Raw genomic sequence first — 19,826 nt, forward strand, 5'->3', positions numbered from 1 at the left:
TGCATGTTTACAGAAAAACTGCAACAGTCTGCAGATACAGAATCTAAGCACAATCCCATATGAACTTACAAAGATGGAGTCACTCTGGTTCAGCCATATTACTACAGTGCCCACACTAGCCGTGCCCCAGCTGGAAAGTGACTGGAGCCAAGTTGCAACACTTAGCTCTGCTCCTGGATTCACCAGGACTCCTCTCCAGGACTTATCCAGGAATGGAATTTACCACCCCCTGGCGCCCTCAGGCGGCTGCCTGAGCTGCCTCATAGTGGTGCCGGCCCTGGCCGCACGTTATCACAGGTACTTTGATGTGGCATTGTGGCTTCCACATTTATTAGCAAGCATACAGTATACAACTTTTTTAGCTGGCTATCTTGAAAGTGTGCTGGAGACCTCTATTCTACTGTAAATTATAGCCTTTACAGAAAACCCAGTGAGGGATATTTAGATTGTAAACTCCTATAAGCAGGGCTCACTTATTCCACTTGTCTTGCATTGTATTGTAACTGTACTTTCTCCCTTTCTTTTATAAAGTGTTGTGAAAACTTATGGCGCTATACACTAATCAGCCATAATGTTATGACCACCCACCTAATATTGAGTAGGTCCTCCCTGTGCCACCAAAACAGCCCTGACCCATCAACGCATGGACTCCACTAGACCTCTGAAGGTATGCTGTGGTATCTGGCACTAAGCCATCAATAGAAAATGCTTTAAGTTCTGTAGGTTGTGAGTTGGGGCCTCCATGGATTGGACTTGTTTTACCAGCACATCTCACAGATACTCGATTGGAGTGAGATCTGGATAATATGGAGGCCAAATCAACACATCGAAGACTCCTTCTTCTATTGCTCTGTGGTCCAGTTGTGACACTTACATGCCCATTGTAGGCTCTTTTGGCTGTGGACATGGGTCAGCATGGGCACCCTGACTGGTCTTCAGCTACGCAGACCCATACACAGCAAACTGCGATGCACTGTGTGTTCTGACACCTTTCTATCAGATTCAGCATTAGCATTTCTGCAGTTTGAGCTACAGTAGCTCTTCTGTTGGATCAAATTACATGGGTCGGCCTTTGCTCCCCATGTGTATCAATGAGTTTTGGCCGCCCATGACCCTATTGCCCTTTCCACCAGTCTTTCCTTCCTTAGACCACTTTTGGTGGGTCCTAATCACTACAGACTGCAAACATCCCACAAGAGCTGCAGTTTTGGAGATACTTTGACGCAGTCTTCTAGCCATTACAATTTGGCCCTTGTCAGAGTCGCTCAAATCCCTACTCTTCTCCATTTTTTCTGCCTTGAACACATAAACTTTAAGGACAACATGTTTACTCATGTTTTACATGTCTCAATATATCCCACAGACTTTCAGATGCCATGTTAACAAAGATAATCAATGTTATCCACTTTACCTGTCAGTATTCTTAATGTTATGGCTGATCGGTGTATAAATCCTGTATAATAGTAATAATTTCCATGGAAATTAGGGAACAGGCTCCTAAAGAGACACTCTTTGGCCATTATTGGCAAAATACCAGTGTCCCTCTAAAGCCAGCCATATCAAATCACCCTAAAATCCAGGGAGGCACCTTGTTTTGTACCCCTCTCACCCTGCATGATATACAAATCTTCGCTCATTCAGCAGAGACCTGATGCAGCTCTTTTCCCTGAATAATTGCTAAGTGTCCTATATTTTACGAGACAGTCCTTATATGTTCATATGTGTAAAATACAGTACTGTATACAGTAATTTGTATTTTGCAGTTTTCACAGCGCAGCGCACCATTTTTCTATTCCTGATTATTTTCTTAAAGATCTGCTGACTGGCCTAGTAGGGTTGGGGAAAAGCTAACTGACCACTCTGAGCTCTGGCAGGGACAGTACTCTCTAATGTGTTTTTTTACCTCTCTTATGCATATTCTATATGATCATCAGATGTAGCTGTAATATCTACTGCCAATCACTCGTCTTCAACAAAGCATTTCAGTCACTGGGGGCCTGAAGAAGAAAACATGATCCACAAAACGTGAAGGCCAACCTAAGCAGCATTATGTGTAAACATGAAATTCTTTGGATTTGTAATATTTTGGGGTGATAATTGAATATATATACTGTATATCAATGTATACATTTGTTTTTATAAAACAGAGTTATAAATACAGGGTTTTTAGCTGGAATTCATCTATTAAATGTCAATTAAATCTCAGTATATTTTATTTTTCCATATATTTCTGTTTTTTGTCCTTTGCTTGTACAAACAGAAACATACAAGTGTGACGCCAGAAAAAAGGCCAAGTGGTACATTAAGTCTGCCCCATTTTTTATAATGTATAAACTGTATGTGTTTGTTTTTTGTTTTTGTTTTTTTTTTGTCTGAATATAAATCAATGTTTGTCCCAAGCATGTTTCAATTCTCTTACTGTTGACTGACCCACTACCTCTGCTGGAGATCTAGTCCACAGGAGGGTAGTTTTGATCTATCCTACTGATAGTTTGAGGTCATGTCTCCATTTTCTTGATCTTGTCTTCATATTGAAAATACTGCCCTTCTGAACCGTATTGACCCCCTTGATGTATTTAAAAGTTTCAATCATGTCTCCCCTTTCCCTTCTTTCCTCCAGGCTGTACACATTAAGTTACTGAAGTCTTTCCTGATATGTTTTATCCACCACACCTTTCATCATTTTTGTTGTCCATCTCTGGTTACGTTATATCTTATCAATATCTTTTTGTAAGTGAGGTCTCCAGAACTGGACACAGTATTCTAAATGAAGTCTAAGGGCCGGTTCACACAGCGAGGCGCGGCGAGGCGTCTCCGACTTGCCTCGCCGCGACCTGCGGGGACCTCAGCGGCGACTTGCAGAGGACTTCTGTATAGAAGTCAATGCAAGTCGCCCCCGAAGTCGCCCCGAAGTAGTACAGGAACCTTTTTTCTGAGTCGGAGCGACTCGAGTCGCTCCTCTCAGAACGGTTCCATTGTACAGAACGGGGGCGACTTGCGGGAGCGAGGCGAGGCGAGGCGAGCCGTGTCGCCTCGCATCGCCTCGCTGTGTGAACCGGCCCTAACTAAAGATCAACTGCATATAGGGGATTTAGGACTTCCTTTCTTCTGGTAGTGACTTCTCTAGTGATGCATCCTAAAATTCTATTTGCTTTTTCCACTGCATGGCCATACTATTCATTTTGCAATCAACTTAAATAAGTACTCCCTATTTTTTATCCTCTGGAGTGCTGGAACAACACTGTACCCCCAATATTATATTCTATCAAGGGATTCGTTTTCCCTGGGTGCATTATCTTACATTTAGGAAGCAGAGCCCTGGGAGCAGCTGACTCGCTCCATTGCTAGGCCACTAGCTCTCCCCTGCTGACTGGAGGGGGTAGTGTAACACAACATCCAACATTGCAGTAGAAAGTGAAAGTAAACTGACCATAAAGATGACTATGTCTTCATCTCCATGTTTCTGTAACCCTTCCTGCTTTTTAGCTACACCCCTTCCACAATTTAGCCAGATTCATTATGCCACATGGCTGATTGCTATCTTATCACCTTATAAACTGTTCTCCCAGGTTGAAATCTCAATAAAGCCCATCCCTAGCCACTTTATACTTACCCCTCCAGAGCTCCCCAGACACTCTTTCACCTATTGCAGCTGCCATCAAAATAGTTAATGTCAGCTAAATCTGAACTCAATGGTAATGCCACCTCTTTTGTCATGGAAACATGGTTGGGTCTAGCAATTGGCAGCTCAGTAAGCAAAATTAAGTGACTGTGCTTCGGAAAAATCTTACCAATGGTAGGACTAAAAGTTCTTGTAGTGAAATCCCAGAGAGATGATATACTACAACACTGTAAATCTGAAATATCAGTAACATTTAGGCTGCATTCACACGTTCACGTAGTGGGAACAATTTTGGTTGAGTGATTTGCACGCAATTTTGCGTGTTGCCTAGGGCCAGCTTGAATGGGCTGCACTATGCGCATTTGTCGCTCAAAAGAAAGCTCCTTTTAAGGTGATGAGCATTGCGCAGTTTTTAAAGGCATGCTTTACCACAGCAGAATCACTTTGCGTTTGGTGTGCCATTAATGGATAATGGGACCCAAATGCGTGTCGTGTGTGACTTGTGTTGGTATCATCAAGAAACCTCACAAATGTGGATGAAGTTGAAGGTCCATACAGTAAAAGCCGTTACTGATTCATAAAAACGTGCTGTGAGCTGCACTAGCAGCTGGGAATTTGGTGAGTGCAGTAATGTTTTCATTCACAAGCAGTGGTAGATGTCTTAGGCCGCGTACACACGCGCGGACTGTTTGCCCAACCTTGTTCGGCAAACAGTCCGCTCAAAATTTGCATGAGCGGACTTGCCCACACACGAGCGGACTGTTTCAACAAACTGTTTGCCAAACAGTCCGCTCAACTTTTGAAATGAACGGACTCGCCCACGTAAGGCGGAGGCAAATCCGCCCATTTCGAGCGCGTGTACAGGTAGGCGGGGCCCGCGAAGGAGACGTCGCGGGCTCCGCCGCCTGGAATGGGCTTAAAGGGGAACCCCAACGCCGAAAAAAATCGGCGTGGGGGTTCCCCCAAAGTCCACACCAGACCCTTGTCCGAGCACGCTACCCGGCCGGCCAGGAAAGGGGGGCGAGCGAGCGCGCCCCCCCTCCTGAGCCGTACCAGGCCGCGTGCCCTCAACATGGGGGGGTGCCTTGGGGAAGGGGGGGCCGCGCGGCCCCCCCACCCCAAAGCACCTTGTCCCCATGTTGATGAGGACAAGGGCCTCTTCCCGACAACCCTGGCCGTTGGTTGTCGGGGTCTGCGGGCGGGGGGGCTTATCGGAATCCGGGAGCCCCCTTTAAGAAGGGGGCCCCCGGATACCGGCCCCCCACCCTATGTGAATGAGTATGGGGTACAATGTACCCCTACCCATTCACCTGTGAAATAAAGTACAAAAAAAAACACAACACAGGGAAAAAATATTTTATTGCACAGCTCCGGGGGTCTTCCGTCTTCGGGGGTCTTCTCGCCGGACTCCTCCGCTATCTGTGTGTAGCTCTTTTACTAGCGGAGGAGTCCGGCTTTCTTCCTCCCCGCCGCCGGCCTCTTCTCCCGACTTCGGGGGTCTTGTCCCCCTCTTCGGTTCTTCTGCCGGGCCACCGCGCCTTCTTGTAGCTCTTTTGCAGGCGGTGGCCCGGTCTTCTGTCGCCGCTGCCTTCCGTTCTTCTGTCGCCGCCTTCGGTTCTTCTGCCGGGCCACCGCGCCTTCTTGTAGCTCTTTTACAGGCGGTGGCCCGGTCTTCTGTCGCCGCTGTCGTCGCCGCCGCCGCCGCCTTCCGTTCTTGTTCTTCTTCTTGTTCTTCTTCTTCTTCCCCAAGAGATGTTGACTCGACGAGCTCTCCGGCCGGAATGCCAGAGCCGCGCTGTGCGGTCACTTATATAGTGACAATGGGGCGGTGTCACATGGTATATGTCACATGGGTTGGTCACATGGTGACCCCGCCCCCTTACGATGTCATAGTCCCCATGTGACATCAACCCATGTGACCAACCCATGTGACATATACCATGTGACACCGCCCCATTGTCACTATATAAGTGACCGCACAGCGCGGCTCTGGCATTCCGGCCGGAGAACTCGTCGAGTCAACATCTCCTGGGGAAGAAGAAGAAGAACAAGAAGAACAAGAACGGAAGGCGGCGGCGGCGGCGACGACAGCGGCGACAGAAGACCGGGCCACCGCCTGTAAAAGAGCTACAAGAAGGCGCGGTGGCCCGGCAGAAGAACCGAAGGCGGCGACAGAAGAACGGAAGGCAGCGGCGACAGAAGACCGGGCCACCGCCTGCAAAAGAGCTACAAGAAGGCGCGGTGGCCCGGCAGAAGAACCGAAGAGGGGGACAAGACCCCCGAAGTCGGGAGAAGAGGCCGGCGGCGGGGAGGAAGAAAGCCGGACTCCTCCGCTAGTAAAAGAGCTACACACAGATAGCGGAGGAGTCCGGCGAGAAGACCCCCGAAGACGGAAGACCCCCGGAGCTGTGCAATAAAATATTTTTTCCCTGTGTTGTGTTTTTTTTTGTACTTTATTTCACAGGTGAATGGGTAGGGGTACATTGTACCCCATACTCATTCACATAGGGTGGGGGGCCGGTATCCGGGGGCCCCCTTCTTAAAGGGGGCTCCCGGATTCCGATAAGCCCCCCGCCCGCAGACCCCGACAACCAACGGCCAGGGTTGTCGGGAAGAGGCCCTTGTCCTCATCAACATGGGGACAAGGTGCTTTGGGGTGGGGGGGCCGCGCGGCCCCCCCTTCCCCAAGGCACCCCTCCATGTTGAGGGCACGCGGCCTGGTACGGCTCAGGAGGGGGGGCGCGCTCGCTCGCCCCCCTTTCCTGGCCGGCCGGGTAGCGTGCTCGGACAAGGGTCTGGTGTGGACTTTGGGGGAACCCCCACGCCGATTTTTTTCGGCGTTGGGGTTCCCCTTTAAGCCCATTCCAGGCGGCGGAGCCCGCGACGTCTCCTTCGCGGGCCCCGCCTACCTGTACACGCGCTCGAAATGGGCGGACTTTCCGAGCGGGAACAGTCCGCTCATTTCGAAAGTACAGCGGACAGGCCCACACACGGGCGGACTGTTCGCTCAAACACGGTTTCAGCGGACAGTTTTTCGGAATTTCCGAAAGACTTTGTCCGTCCAACTGTCCGCTGAAACTGTCCGCTGAAAGCCCACACACGAGCGGACTGTCCGCCCAAACACTGTTCAGCGGACAAGGTTGGGCGAACAGTCCGCCCGTGTGTACGCGGCCTTAGCGGGTGACACTCACGGATCGATTCATTAGACTTTTTGCATCAGCTGTTTCTATTTATTTGTTATATTTATTTATTTCTGACTTTCATTTTTCACTATTTATTACTATATTCACTAGCTGTGATTTATTTAGTTATATCACTTTGAGATCATACTTTTGGACCCTGCACTCTATGGTTTTTACAGATTGTTTTGTGGAGTTTGTATACTTGTCTGCTGCCAGCTGCCTTATACATCATTAGTGCTGACTTAATACATCTGGTTTGTGCAACGATAGCCACGTGATTTGGAACCGCAGGCAGAATCGGGGCAACTTTGCCTGCAATTCCAAATTGTGACGTCAGAATGGAGCCCTTAGAGTTGTCACTTTTTTAACGCTTCTGTAATGAGATATAAGTTCCTAGCAACTCTCCACTCCAGCGTGACTTTGAATTTCACAGTTGATAATGAGCGGGGTGAGTGGACACAGTGTCATCATTCTGGAAGAATCTTGAGCAGAGATGTACATGTCAGGGCCGGCTCCTGCCTGGCATCAAGCACTGCATACTGTGAATGTGCTGGCTATGTCAGGCTTATACACCAGTCACTCACTTCTCACTAAGCCTCAGGGAACTAAGAGGCAGTGATTGAAAAATGATTATATTTAACCCTTCCTGGGAAAAATACAAATATATGATTGCTTTAAAGGTACACTAAACTCTGGTTTGAAAAAAAAGGAAATTCTATTAAAGTATGCATTCTTAACTTAGAAAAGTTCCCCCAATTGCTTTCAGCCTCCTCAAAATCTCCAGATTCCTTTTTTTTGCTGTGATCTGGTTTCCTGTTAGAGGTTGACTGAGTTCATTCTTCATGGCCCCACTGTAAAGTATGTAGGAGCGTAGTCATGCGCTCTTGCTCACTCCCGAGAGGGATTATGGAATATGGGATTTGTAGAGTGCATAGAGCAGTGCACATGACCACAGCTAATGTGCACTGTTCATTCCAAACAAACAGAAATGAGTTGTCACATATAGCAACTGAAACCTGATATGGATTATTACCTTTCCCTACTCCATCCAACACTTAAGGTGTGTATAAAGGCAAAAAATATGCCGTACATCTCTGCATAACTTGCACCTTTTCCCATAGTTTACCCCTTTTAAAGACTTTATTCATACTGAAAGAATCCGTTGATATTCCAGAAATGGATATGGCTCCTAATTTTTTTTTTTTTTAGGGTATAAACTAATTTTATTCACATGTGTTTGTTCTTCAAAGTCCTGGGTACCAACTGCAAGATGCAAACCAATATAATTCACATGTGTATTTTCTTCAAAGTCTTAGGTACAAACTGCACACCTCATCTTAATTATTTATTTATGGCCATAGATCTGGTCTAAATATACAAATAAGTATCTATTTAGTCTATCTTGATAAAGCCGATGTCCTTTACATACTGCCTGAACCACTTGTGGCACATGTTCAGTCCATATTTGCAGATCAGTCCATGTCTGTTTGAACACAGGGTGACTCTCCGGTACAGATGCTGGTGGCCCAGCGTGGTCACCTCTCTGCTCGGGGAAAAGGGCTCTTAATTTCCTCTTGTAGGCTGAGAATGCACAACATTTTTGTGGTGTCAGCCCCCCCAGTTACAGTTTACTAAACTATGCAACCATTTCTACTGTCTTTATCTCCAAAGTATATACACAAATCAACATATAGTCCTATGTATAAGGCCGCGTACACACGGGCGGACTGTCTGTCCAACTTAGTCCGCTGAAACACATTTCAGCGGACAGTCCGCTCGTGTGTGGGCTTCAGCAGACTTTTTCAGCGGACAGTCTGGCGGACTAAGTCTTTCGGAATTTCCGTAATATTGTCCGTCCAACTTTGGTTTCAGCGGACAGTCCGCTCGTGAGTAGGCTAGTTGGACGGACTAAGTATGGCGCATGCTCAGAAAGGATTTACACGGCAAAAGGTTGCATTGCTGTGTATTGGACTTCCGATTTCTAGTCCCGTCGTACGTGCTGTACACGTCATTGCGCAAGCTTTCAGCGGACTGTTTGTTCATCGTGTGTGGTCAAGTCCGTTCATTCGAAAGTAGGACGGACTGTCCATCGGATTGTCTGACGGACTTAGTTGGCCAGACAGTCCGCCACGTGTGTACGCGGCTTAAGAACTAATAGCCTATATAGACTCACTATAACACAGGAATTAATGAATGAGGGACTTGTATAGCGCTACCTATGCGAACTGAATCGCCTCAGGGCGCTTTTTTTGCCGCTGGTGTCCATCTGCGGTATGGCACGGTCCTAGACCCCATGGGGTCCCGACACACTTACAAACACATACACATACTTGGCCAATTTTTCCGACAGGGTCTAATTAACCTACCAGCATATCTTTGGATTGTGGGAGGAAACCGGAGTACCCGGAGGAAACCCACACAGGCACAGGCAGAACATGCAAACTCCAGGCAGATAGTGTCGTGGTCAGGATTAGAACCAGCGACCCTATTGCTGCTAGGTGGAAGTGCTAATCACTTCACCACTGTGGAGAGGACCCAGGGCAGCTCCGAATTTCTCACAAGATCAACAGTATTTTTTGTACTTATAAAGCAGGTAAAACAACATTCTTTCAACTATATATTTAACAGACCAAACCTAAGAAAATACACGTTTTAAATTCAATATTGGGGTTTTGTATGCACTTTAAATAAAATCTTGGCTTTAGATCCAGGCTAGAGGAGGGGTGCACCTTTATAAGCCAGCCTCACCCTTTTCTGCTGTTGGGGCTGATGGTGAGGCAACAATCCTGGGCACATTTAGTAGAATATCATACTAGGGCAATTTTGGACAGGAGCCGATTAACATGGAGTGAGAGAGGAAACCAGTGTAATCCAAAGAAAAGCACAGGGAGAACATACAAACTCTATGCATAATGTCCAGACCAGGACTCTAACCAAGGACTCCAGTGCTAACCACTAAGCCACTGTTCTGTAACCCTTTCCTTTTCTGTTTACAGAAACCATTGCCAGATATGAACTATTGAGGTTATAAACAACTCACTGCTACATATTAGTGTACACAAACTCTGCTTCAATCTGTCCCTAGAGACCTAGATATTTCCTTATTAAGAGGCCCCATCTTTCCTCCTATGCAGCATAAAGCCAGACTGTTAATAGTAGCCTGTTACTCAAAGACATCTCTACCTGTGGTAGTCACTCAGTGAACATGTCTCTCAGCAGCCCAGGACAGTCATAAGAGACAACACAACAGGCTTAGATAATGACAAAAAGCCAAAATGTATCTATAGGTAGCAGTGCTGCTTAGTCTGCTTGGGTGGTATGTATTTGTGAAAACATGAGTGCATTTGAAACCATTGATGGAGCACATTAGGAAGATGCCACTGTTTTTACATGTTAGATAGATAGGTTCATTGTAAGCCCTTAAAGAACTCTAAACATTGGCAGCTGCAGATATCTCTTTTTTTGCCACTTGGCCTTTTCACAGCCTTCCTAATCTGCACTTTATTCCTGTCAAGTTCTAAGCATGCATAATGTGAAGGGCCGATGTACAGAATTCAGACAATCCTTGTCAGCTTCTTTGCTGACGGACAGCCATCGTTCCCTATGACACTTGCCCATCTAATTTGCTGCTATAGGCTAATTAGGCTAACTTTGTTACCCTTTCCCCTTTAGCTTCAATCCTTCAAAGTTGAATGTTCTACCACCACCCTAATACCTATTTTAAAGTGATACCAAACCTTCAAATTGTTTTAAATAAAAATAACAAACATGTTACACTTAGCTGCTCTGTGCAATGGTCTTGCACAGAGCATCCCTGATCCTCCTCCTCTGGGGCCCCCCTCCGGTGCTCCAGGCCCCTCCACTTCATCGGGTCCCCCCAAGTAAAGTCGCTTTCCATGGAGGCACCTGTTCGTTCTTGCTCCCAAGTCATGCTGCCGCGTCCATTGACACAGACAGTGGGACTCAACCCTTCCCATGTTACAGAATTTGATTGACAGCAATGGGAGCCAATGGCTCCCGCTGCTATCAATGTGTCAAGGGAGGAGAGCACTCGTGCACATCACTGGATCAGATCGGGCTCAGGTAAGCAAAAGGGGGGGGGTATCTCTGTACAGTATCTCACTCAAGTGAGTACACCCCTCACATTTTTGTAAATATTTTATAATATCTTTTCATGTGAGAACACTGAAGAGATGGCAGCTTGTATAACAGTGTAAATTTTCTGTCCCCTCAAAATAATTCCACACACAGCCATTAATGTCTAAACCGCTGGCAACAAATGTGAGTACACCCCTAAGTTAAAATGTCCAAATTGGGCCCAATGTGTCACGGAGCTGGTGGATGTTAGAGACCTTGCGCTCCTCCGTCTTCCATTTGAGGATGCCCCACAGATGCTCAATAGGGTTTAGGTCCGGAGACATGCTTGGCCAGTTCATCACCTTTACCCTCAGCTTCTTTAGCAAAGCAGTGGTCATCTTGGAGGTGTGTTTGGGGTCGTTATCATGTTGGAATACTGCCCTGTTGCCCAGTCTCCAAAGGGAGGGGTTCATGCTCTGCTTCAGCATGTCACAGTACATGTTGGCATTCATGGTTCACTCAATGAACTGTAGTTTTCCAGTGCTGGCAGCACTCATGCAGCCCCAGACCATGACACTCCCACAACCATGCTTGACTGTAGGCAAGACACACTTGTCTTGCACTCCTCACCTGGTTGCAACCACACATGCTTGACACCATTTGAACCAAATACGTTTATCTTGGTCTCATCAGACCACAGGACATGGTTCCAGTAATCCATGTCCTTAGTCGGCTTGTCTTCAGCAAACTGTTTGTGGGCTTTCTTGTGCATCATCTTTAGAAGAGGCCTCCTTCTGGGAGACGACAGCCATGCAGACCAAGTTGATGTAGTGTGCTGTTTATGGTCTGAGCACTGACAGGCTAACCCCTTCAACCTCTGCAGCAATGCTGGCAGCAATCATATGCCTATTTCCCAAAGACAACCTCTGGATATGACACTGAGCATGTGCAATCAACTTCTTTGGTCAACCATGGTGAGGCCACCATGCTACAGCTCAGTTTCAGGGTCTTGGCAATCTTATTATAGCCTATGCCATTTTTATGTAGAGTAACAATTCTTTTTTTCAGATCCTCAAAGAGTTCTTTGCCATGGAGGTACCATGTTGAACTTCCAGTGACCAATATGAGAGAATGAGAGTGATAACACCAAATTTAACACACATGCTCCCCATTCACACCTGAGACCTTGTAACACATGACACCGGGGAGGGAAAATGGCTAATTTGGCCCAATTTGGACATTTTCACTTACGGGTGTACACACTTTTGTTGCCAGTGGTTTAGACATTAATGGCTGTATGTTGAGTTATTTTGAGAGGACAGCAAATTTACACTGTTATACAAGCTGTACACTCACTACATTACTTCGGACACTTTAAATAGCGACAACAGCAATGTCCTAGTTGCAGGCCTGATAGTCTTCAATGGATGGCAGATGGCGCTCATTAGATTATATGCAATAAGGCACAGTGGTGTTTTAAAAGAATGACTGGCTTAAACATGCTAATGGTCTTCCTTGAAATGATTATAGGCAAAGGTGTCTATGTACAGTGTTCAAATAAAAGTGCAGTAAAGTGTTTCCAAGGTAAAGCTGTCTGTACACAGTGTTCCAATAAAGTAATCAGGGAATGATTGCAGAAGATGGGCAATTGCCCTCTCACCAATGACTGGACCAAACTAAATGCCCCTACAAGGAGCAAATCGGGAAGAGACATCCGTCAATGAAGCCGCTAGCGAGGACTCACAGGTGTGGAAAGTGGACAATCATGGGCTCGAACTGCTGAGTAGGTGCTGTGTATATGTCTGACGAACAGCAAGCAGGTTTAGGCCCTCCGAGGCCTGGCTGGAATCTGGAAGCTCTCTCCTTTCCTCCTCTGACAAATGCAACGGGAGGGGCCGAGATTCCTCCAGTGATGTCAGTCAGGAGGGGAGGAGGAGCGAGCCGGTTGGTCATGTGATCGTGCATGACCTCTTTAAAATTAGGTATTTACAGCATTTTTAACCACTTGCAGACCGGACCATTTTGCTGGTCAAAGACCAGACCACTTTTTGCGATTCGGCACTGCATCGCTTTAACTGACAATTGCGCGGTCGTGCTACGTGGCTCCTAAACAAAATTGACGTCCTTTTTTTCCCACAAATAGAGCTTTCTTTTGGTGGTATTTGATCACCTCTGCGATTTTTATTTTTTGCGCTATAAACAAAAATAGAGCGACAATTTTGAAAAAAACGCATTATTTTTTACTTTTTGTTAGAATAAATATCCCCCAAAAATATATAAAAAAAATTTTTTCCCTCAGTTTAGGCCAATACGTATTCTTCTACATATTTTTGGTAAAAAAAAATCGCAATACGCGATTATTGATTGGTTTGCGCAAAAGTTATAGCGTTTACAAAATAGGGATAGTTTTATAGCATTTTTATTAATAATTTTTTTTTTTTTTTTTACTAGTAATGGCGGCGATCTGCGATTTTTATTGTGACTGCGACATTGTGCGGGACACATCGGACATTTTTGACACAATTATGGGACCATTGTCATTTATACAGTAATCACTGCTATATAAATGCAGTGATTCCTGTGTAAATGACACTGGCAGTGAAAGGGTTAACCAGTGGGTGGCAGTGTAGGGGTTAAGTGTTCCTAGGGGTCTGTTACTAACTGTGGGGGGGTTGGGCTTTCATTTAGTGTACACTGATCTCTGCTCCAATCACATGGAGCAGAGATCAGCGTCACTAGTTGCTAGGCAGAATGGAGCAATGTTGTTTATACAGCATTTCCTCCATTCGGCCGCTCCGTGAGACGATCGCGGGGATGCCCGCGGCGATCGAGTCCGCGGGTCCCGCGACCGGACTCACGGGGGTCCCGCGACCGGACTCACGGGGGTCCCGACCAGCGCGGGAGCGCGCCGCCGGTGGCGCGCTCCCGATGGCAGGGCGGCATCGAATATTGGACGTACCTGTACGCCAATATGCCTGCCCGTGCCATTCTGTCGACGTACATCGTCGTGCGCTGGTCGGGAAGTGGTTAAAAATAAATCACACACAGGGCTCAGCAACCATGATACACCATGGTCAGTTTACATACGGGAGGGCAGAAACTGGCAGGATCAGCAGGTTTTTTTTAAAGTGTTACAGGGAGCCTCTTTACGTGTTTTGTATTTCTTTGAAGGCAATCAGTTATACTGTATATAGAGTTTCACATTTAAAATGTAGTGGCCATTACTTATGCTGTATCCTAAACTGTTCTCTCCAATTATGTTTTTCAGGTCCCTGGAAGTAATTGCTGGATTGGAAAGTAACAGTAAAATATTCACTGTGCATGTTCAGGGATTGCTACAGTTACAGGTTAGTCATATATAATTCTAGCAGTGTAATGGACAGCTGGGTCTTGCTTTCCTCTTGCAAATAGCCATCTCTTCTCTTAAAACAAACCTGTGCTTTGCCCATGTTGGGAAAAGTAGCAGGTTATCCTTATTGCCCACTCCTCAGCAGTACATACTTCCTTTACCTTCTGTCACCTGACACTTCATTCAACCACAAGGGCTAAAGAAAACTCCCAGGACCTCCACTTAGTGTGAAGCATATGATCAGTGCCGTTACAATGGTCATGAAGTCCCCTTGCATTTGCTTCATCTGGAGTGTTTTCTGAGTTTAAAAGGAAAGTATGTGCAGCTCAGGTGTGCTTGTGTTTTGGGGGGATTATTAAAATCACCCGCTGCTTGGCTCTACAGTGGTATAGCGGTTTCACCTTTTGGATAGCTCTGGTCCCAGTGTCCTCAACTGTACTTGTAACTACTTGACAAGTTGTTTTCAGATTACCCATGTGTCTGTCTATTAGGTATCTCATTTTAGTTTGCCACCTGCACACAAGCAAATCCAGTGTAGTAAAATTGTGAGCTGCGACCTGGGATAATCGTGTTGTGTATCATGTGAAACTTACATCCCCTTACAATTGTTCCTGGTATAGACTAGACATTTGTTAGACTTGTTGTCAGAAATGCCCATATTAACTTCTAATGTTACTAGCAAACCTATAGAATAGAATAACAAGTAGCAAACCTTCAGTATTTGCTGCTAAAACTGCTAGTTTTCCCAAATCAGAATGGAAGAAGTCCAAGAGCATGATTCAGTAAGCCAGCCTGTGTAGCCGAAGGTAGCCTATATGAACCAGTTATGTATAGTGTTAGCTATTTTCAATGATGTAAAATTTGGTTGGCTCTTATAGGTTACTGCATTTTGCACATCTTTTATTTTTTTGACACCTTTCAGCATTAACTTGGTTGCTAGGTGTGCATCCACATCCAACACATTGTTCTTCCAATGTTTTTATGTCCTTTCCAGTGGACACTGCAGCCTAAGAGATGGTCCCCATTCATTACAATGCATTACAGTCACACATGCTACAAATCCTTCACTGACAACATGTTTTTACTGAGGTATCATTCCTAGTGCAATATTAGTTCACAAAGTGGTCCCTTTTTTAGCCCTCATCTGTACCATAACCTTCAATACTTGTGGCAATTATTAGTTAATTTTAACCACTTTCAAGTTACAGTGAATCGCAAATGTGATTGAAAGTAATTGCCAGAAGCTATCACCCAGATTTTTTTCAATTTTTAAGTTGAAACTTGACATTAACTTGACATCTTTAATACAGATTCTGTAAAGATTGAATTTGGAAAAATATGGCAATTGCAATGAAGACAATCTGATTTTTCTTTGTATTTTATCATACTAATTTAATTCCTATCCATTTACAGTTGATCAAAACCCCATTTTATAGCTTCAATTGCTTTGCTGTTTAAAAAAAAAAAATTATCAAATGATCACAAATTTTCAAATGTATGGCCAGCTTATGTAAGGGTATAAACCAATCTCTGCTGCTTCCACACAGCTTTGTTTAATTGCAACCCTCATCTTCTTCCTCATACCACAAATTTGGATTGAGAGCTTTTATTCCTGGAATCAGTGGTGAAATTACCACCATGGCTCCCACACACAAGCAACCTTCATGGTCCCATTATTTCAACATCTGCAGTACCAAATGTAGTCTCACTGCTTTTCATTGATACATTTGTGACCGAAACGTGCACTCAGTACTGGAAGTTCTGACTATTGTGCACCACAGGGTTTTGCTATCCACTACCCCAGGCCAATATACCTCAGGACAGCAAGTGGCAGGGCAAGGAAGTAAAGAGTTCTGGCAACTGCCAACAACTTGCTATGCTATGTCCCTGTCTAGAACTTCCATGGAGCCATTCTTAGTTGCTTGAGATAAATTGTGCTTTGGTCAGAGCTTGTGTTGTGTGTGCTTTTTAAGAGAATTCTGCAGAGAACCAGACTTAAAGTGGAAGTAAACCCTCCTATCGTTTTCAGCCAAGCAAGCTGCCATCTTGGCCTCCCTTTAATCTTTAACTGCCATGAAGCTGCACATGTGATCAGTTGTGACACCAGCCATTGGATGGTTTGACAGTTTGGTTGAGAGCACAACCAATGTGACAGTTAACATTTCCGGCATGCCGGGAATGTAACTGTTTTTTCAAACTGTTAGATCGATGGGTTTACTTCCACTTTAATGATAGCAGGCTCCTTATTCATGTAGCTAAAAGGTCTGCTGGTCATATAGTCTATAGTCTTCAAAATCAGCTGTACTTAAAATGAGAAACAGTTTCATAACTCCAATTATGTACTAAGAATATAAAAGAGAGAATCTGATTGGTAAGCTGTAAGTAGCAAGAACATTTTCCATTAGACACTTTGGTTCATTGTTCTAATGAAGGACTAGATGCCTCTGGCTGTGAGCATAGTAGTCTCCTACTGAGGACTAGAGACAGACTGTTTACATATACAGAAGAGTAGAAAGTACTCTACTCACAGTTTAAATCTTTTTTTTCTTTATTCAGACTGTCAGACTGCCATACATTAAAATGAATTATTGTTAAATCAGCCGTAGCTCTAGTTGACTCTCCAATGAAATTCTAACCACAACAGACACCTAAACAGATCATGAAACTTGATAAATGGCCCATTTATGATGTCTAACTGTCCATTCAATTACAGCTGCTTCGGGATAACAAAATATCTCCCTCTCTGTTTATATTTTATTTCTAATGCACTTCAAGGAGTGTAATTTTTCCCAGGATGCCGTTCATTATGGTATTTTGTTTTTGCAAGTGGCCCTCAAGGCTGATCTATAAAGAGGAATCCTCCAGCCTTTGTTTATTTGAACCTTTTTTTTTTTTTTCATTTCATTGAAAGTTTGGAATCATAAAATTCCGTAAAAACAGTCCTTTCTTCAGTTATTTTTCTGGAACATTAGCAGTTGTCTGCGTGAGACAGCTAGAAATGACTATTATTGTTTTTGGAAGCCCCAGACATCATCTAGAGAGTCTTTAGATATCCACGGCTGCATTTGTTTTTCTTGTGGATGAACATCTTTAAAATAGTTTGATTTGCTGCTCTGCTTCGCTTCCAAGAACTTTGCTCTGAAAAGTCTTTTCCTAGCAAGAGTTTATAAAAGCAATGAACCGTTTGTTTGTGCCGTATGCAAATACCTTCTCAAACGTGTTCACTCAACAGTCTGAGGTGTGTAAGCAAAGAGAGATTTGACTAAACAAGCTTATATGTATATGTACCAGCCAGGGTGCAGAAGACTCACTCACAAGGAAAATGTTTACTTAGAGAGTTGACATTTTGGTCTCCAAACAAACTTAGCTTATGAAGCTCTGGGATCTTTAAATAAACATTGGAAGGAAATCTTGTGATTGAGTTATCTACTATTTTTTTGTGTTCTGTGGTTACAGACTATGCCACCCAAGTTTACTGGACTACAGAGATTGCAAGGGCTCAGAACGGGGGTCAGTTGCAAAGGCATATGCAATACAAAGGAAGGAATATTCAACTTTAAATTGTTAAAACTTTTTTTTTTAATTTGGGTTGAGTAGGGTAGGGTTAAAACTCCTGTCAGTTTATTTTTTTGCTTGCTGCGTCCATTTGAGGGAATTTCCCCTTGCTTCCTGTCCCAGAGACACAACAGGAAGAAAGAGGAATTCTCTACTTTATATGATCTTAACTTCTTGGCGCCGGCACTTTCTGGATTTCAGATGCCGGGAGGTGGGGAAGGGTTTATGATCATGTGAAGGCCGTGATTGGCTGTCATGGCAGTCACATGATTGTAAAGTTCCTGATTGCAAGCAGCGATCAGGAGCTTTCCATTAGCCGCCGGTAGCTGTGTTTGCAATGTGGTACACAAATATGCGGCCATTTGGCACCAGGGTCCATTCGCCGAGAGGCCATATATTTGTGTGCCATCGGTGCCAACAGGTTAAAGTGAACCTGACATAGCCTTGAAGGGTAAGTTCAACTTTTTACATAAAATTAAAAAGGTAAACTAACTCCAGATATCCTGGCCACCCTGAAGGACACCGCTGCACATGGTGGCTGTGATGCCGCTTGCTGCCAGTATAGCAATCCTTACGCCGTACACCACAAAATGCAGTTCAGGATTGAGTATTCATCATAATGGTCACAATAGCAAGCACTTATTGGTCAACATGACCACGTGACTGTGCTGAGCAGTGGGAATCACTTCTTTCTTCTGGGACACCTTTTAAGAGAGGTATGGACTGCAGAGAGAGAGAGATCATGTTGCCCCTATACAAATCATTAGTAAGACCTCATCTGGAATATGCAGTTCAGTTTTGGGCACCGGTTCACAAAAAGAAACTGGAGAAAGTGCAGAGAAGGGCAATCTCAATGTACCAAATGGGTTGCAGCGGATCACACTCCAGACTCTTCAGAACTCCTCAGAGCCAAATACGGGCGCCAAACCATAAATAATAAAAAGGAAAGATCTAAGTACTCACTGTATATTTAATAACATTTTAATTGTGTCCAAACATGAACTACTCACATTTAGGCAGTTTAATACAGGCATAGAAAAAAGACAAAAAGTTAATTTGTCAATACTTTTAAGTCAATATTTTAGATGTTCCTGATAAATTACTTTTTGCATTCAGACCCACATAAAGACCAATGCCAAATCAACTGAGTGAAAACACAACCTCCACGTATATGATCTGCTAATTTGCCATAATGTGTATTTTTAATAATGATTTAGTATATGCGTATATAGTGTATCTCATGTAATTTCCTTGTTTTTTGTCTTCCAGAGTGGCCAGTACACATCAATATTTGTCGACAATGGTGCAGGGGCACCCATCACAGTCCAAAATGGGTCTGATTTTATGGGTATCTTTATGGGACTGTAAACAAGACTGTGGAAAGAACCTAGACTGAAGCAATATCAAGCATACACATTCACTTACCTGCAATGGAAGAAGCTTTCACCATATCCGTTACCTAGGACTTTCTCCTGCGTAACTGCTTGGCACTCGCAGGACGAGGAGGAAAATCATGTAGGCCCAATGCCTGTTGCTGCTGCTTCTGAGCCTTGCAATGCCATGTAAGTCTGCAGTGGATTCAATGGCTCTCTTATGCATACCGTTGCAGGCCCCATTAACAGTGAATGGGTCAGTATTTACATGTCGGACTCTATAAATAAAATTGTAATATTTAGAGGATCCTGTCCTGCTCGTTGTTTGTTGTACGATGTGTGTCATAAATATGGGGAGTTGTGGAACGTGAACTTCAGAAAGGTCAAGAATTGTTTTTCCAGCAGCACATCATTGGCCCCATTACACATGGACTCTGCTGAAATGAAGCACAGGATTTTGAGAACACTTTAATTATAAAATTAAAATGGAGTGAGAGCGAATCCTGTTCATGGACATCATGGCGTCTATGATGTCACATGGTGCAAGCAAGAAGTCTCCATTACATGTTTGTTTTTGAATTTATAAGCATTGATCTTTGTATTGATTTTTATCTTATAAAGTATTGCATAAAATGGCTGTAATTTAATAAACATTTCACGTTCATCTA

At 44.5% G+C, this 19,826-nt stretch overlaps 1 protein-coding gene across 1 annotated transcript in view; it reads left to right on the forward strand.

Moving 5' to 3' along the window:
* C1QTNF12 (C1q and TNF related 12) overlaps positions 1–19,463 on the forward strand; it is a 150,029-nt gene extending 130,566 nt beyond the window's left edge. Inside the window, exons 7-8 of the mRNA XM_077457625.1 lie at positions 14,150–14,228; positions 19,055–19,463. Coding sequence (XP_077313751.1) covers positions 14,150–14,228; positions 19,055–19,153 — 178 coding nt within the window. The 3' untranslated portion in view covers positions 19,154–19,463. The remainder of the gene's footprint in view (positions 1–14,149; positions 14,229–19,054) is intronic.
* Positions 19,464–19,826: the final 363 nt, after the last annotated feature.

Source organism: Lithobates pipiens, unplaced genomic scaffold (assembly GCF_037356315.1).
Source record: "Lithobates pipiens isolate NorthernLeopardFrog02 unplaced genomic scaffold, aLitPip1_a1.2 Scaffold_27, whole genome shotgun sequence".
Classification (NCBI taxonomy): Eukaryota; Metazoa; Chordata; class Amphibia; order Anura; family Ranidae; genus Lithobates; species Lithobates pipiens.